At 53.7% G+C, this 10359-nt stretch overlaps 2 protein-coding genes across 8 annotated transcripts in view; both read right to left on the bottom strand.

Moving 5' to 3' along the window:
• MYO1C (myosin IC) overlaps positions 1-993 on the bottom strand; it is a 23269-nt gene extending 22276 nt beyond the window's left edge. Inside the window, exon 1 of the mRNA XM_029927563.1 lies at positions 832-993. Coding sequence (XP_029783423.1) covers positions 832-906 — 75 coding nt within the window. The 5' untranslated portion in view covers positions 907-993. The remainder of the gene's footprint in view (positions 1-831) is intronic.
• Positions 994-3046: 2053 nt separating this feature from the next.
• INPP5K (inositol polyphosphate-5-phosphatase K) overlaps positions 3047-10359 on the bottom strand; it is a 17882-nt gene continuing 10569 nt past the window's right edge. For 3 of the 7 annotated variants that reach the window (XM_029927964.1, XM_029927963.1, XM_029927965.1), the window contains 5 exons: positions 6044-6230; positions 5133-5270; positions 4789-4872; positions 4532-4636; positions 3048-4336 (listed from right to left, as the gene is read on the bottom strand). In XM_029927964.1, the coding sequence (XP_029783824.1) occupies positions 4277-4336; positions 4532-4636; positions 4789-4872; positions 5133-5270; positions 6044-6230 (574 nt within the window). In that variant the 3' untranslated portion in view covers positions 3048-4276. Of the gene's footprint in view, positions 4337-4531; positions 4637-4788; positions 4873-5132; positions 5271-6043; positions 6231-10359 lie in introns of all 7 variants that reach the window. The other 4 variants (XR_003904520.1, XR_003904521.1, XR_003904518.1 and 1 more) reach the window with 4 other exon arrangements.

Genomic DNA, 10359 nt, shown 5'->3' with positions numbered 1-10359 from the left:
CGGCTCGGCTCTTCGGGTGCGCAGGCGGGGGCCAGGCTGGGCGGCGTGGCCGGCTCCGGAGTCCGCGGCCCCGGCACGCTCTCCCCGCCCAGGGCCCGCCCGGGGCCGGGCCGCTGCCTGTCGTCATCCCTGGCAGGCCCCAGACCCGGGCGCGCGCGCGCGAACCCTCCGGCCCCGCCCCGGCCAGCCCGGGCCCTGGTCCCCGCCCGAGTCCGCGGAGACTCGGGGCCGCACACTCCGCAACCAGCTCTCGGGACAGGGGGCCGTCACGGTCACACACGGACGCACGCGCGCGCGCGCGCGCACACACACACACACACACACACACACACACACACACACACTCGCGCACTCTCCTCCACGCCTGGCCCACTCGCTGCAGTGCTGGGTGGAGGGGGTGCATTTCCTCATCCTAGTGCCCCTAGCTAACCAGTCCTGGTTCTTTGGGCTGGAACGAAGGGGGAGGCATTAATTGAACCTGTACCGTGCGTCTGGAGCTTTACATGCGCTCCCGGTCCTTTGGCCCCAGAGCAGTCCTGTCAACCTACGTGTAATGCCCAGTTTATAGCCCAGCCTACTGAGGATCAGGGAGCTGGGAGAGAAGGGATTCAAACCTAGATCCCTGTTTTGAAAAACCCTGGTCCTAGAGGGGCTTAAACTCTTACCCCTTCCTTTCATTTGCCCCTTCTTGTGCAGTCTGTTCCTGCCCAGCCAAAGATCAGAACCCCTCCCCACTGCCCATCTCTGCTGAGGGGCTTGCCTGAGCGGGAGCTGCTGTGCCCCCGGGGAGATATTGCCACCCTTCCTCCCGGCCAGAGCATCCCAGCTTACGAGCTTGCAGGGCCTGTGGGGATGAACCACGCGGATGATCTCCCCAGTGGGTATCAACTCCACTTGCAAAGCCATTCCGACGATGGAGAGCCAGTGTGCTGAGCAAAAGCCTGCCTGCCCACTGGCTCTGGCTGCTTCCAGTCAGGAATCGGGTCTCACGCTGGGATGGCCACTTGGTTCAGCTTCAACTCCAGCCCCTGGGGATGCGTCTGGTCCAGCTCCTCAGGACACAGCTGGAACAGTCCAGGTCTGATTGGGAGGCCTCTTGGCCCAGCGGGCTGGGGCAGGAAGAGGAGGGGCTGAGGGATGGAGGAAATGCCTGTTGTCCCAGGTAACCAGAGGAGCTGATGCAGCCACCCATGGGGACCCTGGCCTCCAGGCCAAAGGGGAGGAGGGCCTTTCCCCCCAGCAGCTCCATGGCCAGGACTCTCCTGCTGCCCACTCACTGGTGTCAGCTGCGGGGCACTGTGCTCCCCAAACCAGAAGCACACCCCGCCTGAGCCAACAGGATCCATCAATAGGCACTGCCCCTCCTGCATGTTCCCCCGGCAAGCCTACCTCCCCACAGCAGCAGGCAAACCCCTAAAGTTTGAGAGGCCAGAACTGCTGGGGGCTGGCCATGTTGAGCAGAGGAGTTTAGCCAGAGAGATAGGAGGACACTGTGAGGAAGACCCTGTCACACCCTCCTCTGGAGCCTTTAATGCTTGGGAAGATGGTCCCCAGGCTCCTTGGCTCTAGACAGCCTTAGCACTGTTGGCTTCTTACTTTTCCATAGCACCTCAGGTGCCCCTCACCCCCAGGGTTCCTGTTTTCTTCTTTATTGTTGCTAAATCACAGCTGACACTTTCCTGGCCTGGGAGCGAGCCCTCAGGTCTTCAGTCATTCCTTATAGGAAGTGAGAAGGGGAAGAGGATGGGGAAAAGTGACCTTTCTAGAGGGAGGCACTGGCCTGGGAGGGGTGGAGCCCAGTGGGCTGGTGCTGGCCTTGACAGCCCCCTGGACGGGCACCTTCCCTGGGGGCACCCTTTCCTTCCCTCCCCACAGCTTCCCCCGCCCAGGAAAGGCCGGCAAAGCTTCCTTCCTTCCTCTGAGCAGCACATCTATCTAGGGCAGGCTCATCCCCGGTGGCCACACAATGGCCCTTATCAGCTGTGGAGCCAGGCGCAGAGACCCAGCGTACACCAAGTCTCACATATTTCCTGTTTCCACCCAGTGGGTCAGGGCTGGGCCCAGAGCGGCCATATCCTGACTGGGGCCAAGAGGAGGGAGAACACTCCCCCTTCCCCTTCCCGGCCTCTCAATCACTGGACTCACCCCCAGGACAGGAGGGGGCCCCCCAACAGGAGGCAGGGGTAGGGATGTGTGAAGACTTAAAGGGGAAGGGGAGGGGTGGGGACGTAGACGAACATGCTCCCCACAAGCAGAAGGGGGGACCCCCGAGATCCAGCCCCAGGCCTCCATTAACGGGGAGGTGGGCACGCTGTTGCTTTGGTTGTTTCTGCAATTGTCCTCACAATAATCTTGTGAATGGATTCATTATTTGTGTTTTACAGACAACCCAGATTCCTGTGTGGGTAGAGGTGGAACTCTTGACCTCATTTCTGGGTTTCTGGCCCTGCAGGACACCACAGCTGCCTGTGTAATTTTGAAAGGATCACGCCACTCCTTTGAGCTTTGGTTTTTCTATTTGCCACGTGACAGGTGGCCTGCGGCAGTGCCGTGATGGTTGCGCAGGTGTGAAGACAAGTAGTGGGCAAGTGCGAGTGCTCTGGGTTCATGAGGCGTGGGGGCGTTGGGGCAGGGACAGAGGTTACCATGGAGAGCTTGGGGCAGGAAGATTTGGGGGAAAGGTGGGGCAGAGAGAAAAGATGGTGACATTTTTGGGTAGCTGGACCTGGGACCAAGGCTCAAGACTCGGGGGAGGAGGGATGAACCAGTGAGTATAGAATAAGCACCTTTTCTTGCTGAGTTGTCAGTTCCCAGAAATGCTCTCTGCTTCGCACAAAGTAAATGAAGTACCTAACCACATAGGTAGCTTGCCCCAGCTGTGCCAGGGACCTAGAGGGCCACCAGCCTGGAATGGCACCCCATTTCCATCCAGACAGCATCTGCCACTCAGAAAGGCTAGTCTGAATCTATGGGCCCATCGTCCTAGAGTCTAGCGAGGGCCTATTACCACGTGCCATGGAGTCACACCAGCATCACCACCACCATCATGGAGTCACACACAAGTGCAAAAGTCATGTTTCTAATCATCCCCCAATACAACAGACACGGAACAGCCAGCCAAGGGCCACTAGAAGCCAGGGGGACAGTTCTTGATGGTACACATGGCTCCTGGGGTGAAGTATGGATCACAGAGCGACTGCGGTGTCTCAGTCTCAGTCTCAGGTCATAGGATGGTCATGATGGTCACAGAGCAGGCTCCCTGAGGTGTCTTCTCCTGGGAGAAGGGCCGCTGACTCATCGATGGCAAGAGGCAAGTGGTGGGAGGTAGGACAGAGTGCCCACAGCACCTAGAGAATGCTCTCTGAAGACCCTCGAGGCCAGATTCTCCAAAACATCCTGATTCTGGCCCTCATCTCTGCCTGCTTCCACTTCTGGGTGCTAGGGCAGTCGAGAGAGAGGGCAGGTTTCTGGCCAGCGACTGCAGCAGATGAGGGGCAGATGAGCACAACTGGGCAAGGAACACCCTGGAAAAGTCTGTGCCTTCACAAGAGGGCAGGTTGGGGCATGGAGCCTGACCCACCAGCAGAAGTGAACCTGGGTTCAATCTTCTGCTCCGGCCCTGGGCCATCCTGGTTTGGGGGTGCTGGCAGCAGGACGGTCATCATCTTGCCCACAGCCTCTACATGAGAGCCTGGGTGGAGGGGCCCCTCCATCCTGCCCACTCATTCCTTGCTGAACGCAGGGACCCTAAGCCTTCTACCCATCCCTTATGGGCACAGGCAATCGGAAACCAAGACTCCTGGAACCCAGGGTGCTTGTGCCAACCAGTCTAGGAAGCCTGTGCAAATGTGAGCATCCCCCCACCCCGCCCCCAGGCAGCCTGAGGCCCAGGATGGCGTGACAAGAATGCAGGCCTGTGCCAGATGGGGCATGTGCCTGGCAGGCTTGCTGGGCGCGACTGGAAGTGTGTATGGGGAAAATCAAGGAACAAGATGTAGGCTGGAGGGTCCGTCCCACATCCAGAGGCCTGTCCCAGGTCTTCATTGTTGACAAACTAGCTGGCTGCACTCACATCTCAGTAACACAAACCTGTATTTAAGTAGCCAATTCCAGAGCTCTAGACTAGAGAGAGCATAGGAGTGTGGCTAGAGCTGCCCCGGGAGGTGGAGGATACCTGCTGCCTCTTCTGGGGGCCGGGCCCCCTGCGTGCCTGGTAGCGGTAGGCAGAGCTGGCTGCCAGCTCCGGCCTCTGCCCTGGATCCTCTCTCATCCGGGCTCAGATATGTGGTTGGGCTTCACCCAGTGGGTCCTCCACCAAGGAGGAGACAGGCTGGATCTGCAGGGATAAAGCAGGCAGTGAGTAGAACGGAGTGGGGTGGGGAAGAGCAGACTTTCCTCTGTGCCTTTCCATCACTCCCGTTCTCAATGGATGGGGCTCCATGGTACAAGCGGGTTCCGTGGCCCGCGGCCTTGGAGAACCGATGAGGAGCTCAGTCCTCTGAGAGTCCCCTTCCCCAGCAGCATCCCGTACCTTGAAGGGTTTGCTTATCCCCACCACAGAATGTAGATTGTTGCTATAGTAACAGAGGAGAAACTGGTCCTCAGTCTCAGGGATATCACTGACATTGAAGTAGACCTGGAGGGGAGGATGGATAGGAATGGGGTCAGCTCCCCAGCTCTTGGCAGCAAACGATCCCACCCTATGTTCCTTCCAAAAGACAGAGCAGTGCTCAGGCAAGGCCTCATGCTGGAGACGTGGAATACCTATCTGAGGAGGGGGGCAGGTACCTGGTTCAGCCCTTCGTTGAAGGAGACCTGGTTGTCCTTGACCCAGACATAGGACACGTAGTCATTAATGTGGCGCAGCCCCACCTGTGGGAGAGGGAATTGGGCAGTCAGGGGTCTGGGAAGACACAGGACCTAGGGCAAGTCCTGAGAGAGGATGTTTTGTTCCTCAGGCTGGCCATTGTGGTGTATGCCCCCTCCCCTTCACTGCCAGCCCCTGGGTGGGCAAGGGCCCCAGTGGGGGATGAGTGTGAACTCCTCAGTGTGCGCCCAGCTCCCATAAACTCTCAGAGTGGATAAACCAGAGGGGTATGGCTGACAGACGCCATGCCTGCCCACGACATCACCTTATACAGTCCAATCCAGTCCCAGGGGCTGCTGATAAAGTCTGGGGTCAAGGAGTAGCTGATCAACATGTCGTTCTCCATGGTCCACAGGCCCTCAGGTATCAGGGTGATCAATGGGACAGTCACCAATGGCTTCAGCTACATGCAGGAGTGGGAAAGGGGTTGAAATCTCATAGCATCATTCCTTTCTCTGAGACAAATGTCCTTGCTGTGCCCTTCCAACACATCAGGGTCAGTTGGGGAAAAGAGGGCACACAAGGGGGTGGGCACTGAACTCTGCTGGGCTGCCCTGAGAAAGCATCAGACCCTGGCTGGCCAGCTGAAGAAGGGGCCGGGGGCCAGGTGGGCAACCAAGCAGAGAGTCAAGTGCTGAGGGGTGACGGTGGGGAGAGAATGGGAAAGTTGCTGCCAGGTTTAAGAAAGAAGCCAGATAGGTACTCCCAGGCCTCTAGGGTTCCTGACCCAGGCTCTGGGGAGAACAGCTTATAGGCATGTATACAATGGTATACAGACACACAGATGAGAAGGTCACAAAGGAAGTCAACATTGTCTTGGTCATTCCATGGCAAGATGCAAGGATGGAGGGAGCTCCCTTTGCAACCTGATCTAGGTGGGTTTCGGACAAATGGAAGAAGCCCTACTTCGTAGTAGGTAATAAGCATAATGGAACTCATTAGCCCCAAGGGACGGTACCAAGAGGAAATGGAAACCTATTCACAAAGGGTCTGAACATGTTTTTGACAGAGCCCTAAACAGCTTCTAAGAGCTGCGACACCTGACCTGGGAGGAGTGGCAATGGTGTCCTCCTACAGATCTCCCCTGGGAGATGTGCTGGCTTTAGAATCCAGGGCTGGAGAGTGTGGGAGGTAGCCCAGCACGGCTGTCAAGTGCCCGGAGGCCCAAAAATTCACCTCCAAGTCAAAGGTGCCAGTGACGGGCTTATGGTCACTGATGCAGTACATCATGTGGCTGACGTAGCTCCTCAGAGACAGGCAGAAGTGGGGGGCTGGCAGCCTCGGGGTGTGGGGGTTGGCCTGCGGCTGCCGCTTCAACCTCCACAGGATGCGGTCGGTCCATGCGGGCTTGCGTTTTTTCTCACTGGAGGGGGTGGAGGGAGAAAAAGAATGGGGAGAGAAGGGTTGGCAGGAGAGTGGAAAGGGACCCCCACAAGCCTGCTGGAGCCCCTAACACCAGGGCCTATCAGTGGCCATGAGACCCCTGGGCCACAGCCGGATACTGCATGCAGCAGACAGGAAGGGGCCCAACAGAATCAAAAGTAGGCTGGCCTTTGTCAGACTCCGACAAGGAGCCTGGTCTCTATTTTTATGAATCAAACTGTGATTCAGAAACATTCATTTTCAAAGCTTTTCTTCTTTCTTGAACAAAAGCAGGAGTAGCTCAAAGAGGCTGAGGTCTGGACTTGGGAGTCAGACGTGAGTGTGACTTTGGCTTCCCCCTTACTAAAGGCGCAACCTCAGAAAAGCCAAGGGCAGCATGTAGAGCAGCTCAGGCTATGCCTACCGTCAATAGTGTTGTTTCACTTTTTCACAGGTGGGGAGATTGAGATTTAGAGGGGAAGTAACTTCCCAAAGTGACACAGCTCCCGAGCGGCGGAGCCAGGAGTCCAGGGCAGGCTGCGTGACCACAGAGCACACGTGCTTAATCACCATGCCAACCCCTCCTGGGCCCCAGCCTCCTCCTCTGTAATACGAAGGTAGTAACAGTTACCTCACAGGGCTGCTGACGTGATTACATGAGATAAGGCACAAAAAATATTTAGCACAGCGGGAGGTACAAAATAAACTCTGTAGTCACTCTCAGTTCTCAAGCATCCTCCACTGAGAGCCCGCTCACCCATTCTTTGCTCACAAGCTTCCTCGAAGAGCACCAGAGGCCGCCCAGCCCCGGGACACGAGTGCTTTCCTCCCCTAGGTAACTGCGGCCGTCCCAGGACTGGCAAGTCTCGCACTCCTGACACGGCCATGCCCAGGCCGCTACCGGTGTTCTTGAAGCCTTGCTGGCCAACCAGGCCCTGCCTTCCAAAGGAGGACCCCAGGTCCTGGAACAGAGTGGAGTGGGATTCCTCCCCCTTTACTTTATTTTTTTTAAGTTTATTTATTTTGATTGAGTGACGAGTGGGGGAGGAGCGCAGAGAGAGAGAGAGAGAATCCCAAGCAGGATCCCCAATGTCATCACAGAGCCCAGTGAGGGGCTTGAACTCATGAACCGTGAGATCATGACCTGAGCCAAAATCAAGAGTTGGACACTTAACCAACTGAGCCACCAGGGTGTCCCCCTCCCCCTTTACTTTATTATTTTTTAAAATTTTTAAAAATTTTTATTTATTTTTGAGACAGAGAGAGACAGATCATGAGCAGGGGAGGGACAGAGAGAGAGAGAGAAAGAGAGAGAGAGAGAGAGAGAGAGAGAGAGAGAGAGAGAATTGGCAGGCTTCAGGCTCTGAGCTGCCAGCACAGAGCCCGACACGGGGCTTGAACCCACAAACTCAAGATCATGACCTGAGCTGAAGTCAGAAGCTCAACCGACTGAGCCACCCAGGCGACCCTCCCCCCTTATTTTAAAAGAAGCCAGAGTGGTCAAGCCTGGTCAGATTTTTTTTTTTTAATGTTTTATTTATTTTTGAGAGAGAGAGATAGAAACAGCATGAGCAGGGGAGGGTCAGAGAGAGAGACACACACACAGAATCCAAAGATAGGCTCCAGGCTCTGAGCTAGCTGTCAGCACAGAGCCCAACACTGGGCCCATGAACCGTGAAATCATGACCTGAGCTGAAGTCAGACGCGTAACCAACTGAGCCACCCAGTTGCCCCGGAGATGGTTTTTACTTTAAAACTTTTTTCTTTCCCTACTTTAAAACCTTTAAGGAGTCTTCATGCCTCCAGAATAAAGCTTGGGTCCCCAAGTATGGGTTTCAAGGTGCTCAGGAGTCTAACACCCCTGTCCTACCTTATTTCCCACCACTGTCCCAGACCCTCCCCTGACAGCGACTCTTAAGCCTTGAGACCTTTACTCTTGCAGTTTTTGTTGCCTGGAACACCCTTCTTCACAGGGAAGAGGCCCAGTCCCAAAGCTATCTTTGTCATAAAGCCAGCTTTGAGCTCTCCTTTTTGCTTTCAAAGCATTTTACACCAGTGCTTCCCCAATTATGTTACACAGTGCTGCCGTTTCCCATTTCCCAGTCAGCATGTCGCTTAGCCTAAGCTCGGAAGGCAGGACTGGCTCTTGGGTCCTCTGTGTAACATCCTTAGCATTAGTACAAAGCCTGGCACATAGTAGGTACTCAACAGCTTGTGGAACCCAAACTAAAACCCCAAACTCCCTCTCTTTCCTCAAAAGTGCCCATTTAATCCTAACGTATACAGTTTCAGGTGCTGATAACCAGTTTGAAATGCTATTTTTGTCTTGTTTCTTTCCCTTACTGCTTTTAACTAATTAATTTTTAAGTATATCTATTTTTGAGTGAGAGAGAGAATCCCAAGCAGGTTCTGCACTGTCAGGGCAGAGCCCCACACTGGACTTGATCTCATGAACCATGAGATCATGACCCGAGCTGAAATCAAGAGTCAGTTGCTCTGCTTCAGATTCTGTATCTCCCTCTCTCTGACCCTCCCCTGAGAGGTGTTTCTCTGCCTCTCAAAAATAAAAAACATAAAAAAAAAAAAGAGTCGGTTGCTCAACCAACTGAGCAACCCAGATACCGCCCACCCCCATTTACTGTTTTAAATTAACATTTCTGACATACTGTTGTCAATTCAATGGCAATACAGTCTTCTAGCAACAGAGGAAGATGATGTCTCACTAGTAAACTGACTCAAGAATCAGACAACGCGAGTCGAAGTAAAGTCCTGCTATTCTAGTTAAGAGCCACGTGGTTCCGGCTGGCGAACACGTGATTTGAAGAGAGTGGCGGCCTCTTCCCATACCTTGCCCTGTGCATCTTTTTCATCTGCCTGTTCCTGAATTATATCTTTTTATAATTAACTGGTAATTGAGTTTAAAAGAGAGAGAGAGAAAGCTATGTGCCTTTGGTCAAGTGACTTTACTACTCCCAGCCTCAGTTTCTTCAACTCTTAAGATGAGGTGATAGATAACAGTACTTATTTCAAAGAGACATTATGAGGACCAAATAAATTAATGTGTGTCAAGGGAGTGGACAAAAAATGCTAACCGGCTGGAGCACATCTGTTTGGGGCTTCTTGGCTTGTTTCAACTTTTTACTCTTCTGAGGACTGTTCAGAGCACATCAGAATGTGCTATTTCCAGCCCAGAGACCATAAACAGAATCTCCGAACACACAGTGACTAGCAAGGCTTGAACATGGTAATGCACCACACAAACACACCACTATCCCTCTCAAAGTGTTCCCGCTCCCCAACTTCCCTGTTATGGGGACTTCAAGATCTTCCCCAAGTCCTGACCACAGCCTGTCTCTCCTCCTTCCTCAGTACCTCTCCGCCTGTCTCCCTTTCTTCCTTTTCCATGGCCTGGCCCCGGCTTATCACGGGGTACCTATCCTGTTCAGTCTTTCAACAAAGATTTATTGGGCCCTTATTATATGCCGGTCAACTGGGGATCTGAAAAACAGGATTGACAAGGTCCTCATAGAGCTTGTTTGACAAACAAAAGACAAGCAACAAGTCACATGTGTACAAATTAGATATTATAGTCGTTTCCCCCAGTTCTCCATTTCTAAAAATAACAAGAGAAAAGCACCAGGTCCAAAACATGGTGTCTCACGGACCCTTCTAATACTCTCAACCCCGGAGGAATGTTACAGGTCACATCTTCCTCCTTCTACAAGACACTGAAGTTCAGAGGTCACCCTGTCCAGGCAGAAGTCGGACGTTTGCCCAGGTCTATGAAGTCCACACGCCTTCCAAGGCACTCCCCTGTGGCCAATTCCCAGCAGCCAGAACTGTCTCATAGCATGCCTTACAGAACCGGACCTCACTTATATGTTTTGGCTGAATGGTGTGACTGAGTACAAGAATTGCTTCTGAATGTTAGTGTGCCCTAACTTTAGAAAAATTAAAACTGAGTAGCTCTGCAAATTTCTCTTTAGAAGCTAGAAAATTGAGCTAATTTAATGACCCCGAAGTAGTGATGTGTTCCATTTCTAGGTTGGAAATGGATTTTTCCCTTCCACTCCCTGTTACATGGCTTCTAACTGTCTCACTGAACTCTGGACATGAGTCTTTTTTTTTTT

This window comes from Suricata suricatta, chromosome 17 (assembly GCF_006229205.1).
Source record: "Suricata suricatta isolate VVHF042 chromosome 17, meerkat_22Aug2017_6uvM2_HiC, whole genome shotgun sequence".
Taxonomy (NCBI): Eukaryota; Metazoa; Chordata; class Mammalia; order Carnivora; family Herpestidae; genus Suricata; species Suricata suricatta.
Note: the sequence above shows the minus strand (reverse complement) of the source record. Positions and strands in the feature narration are given on the sequence as shown.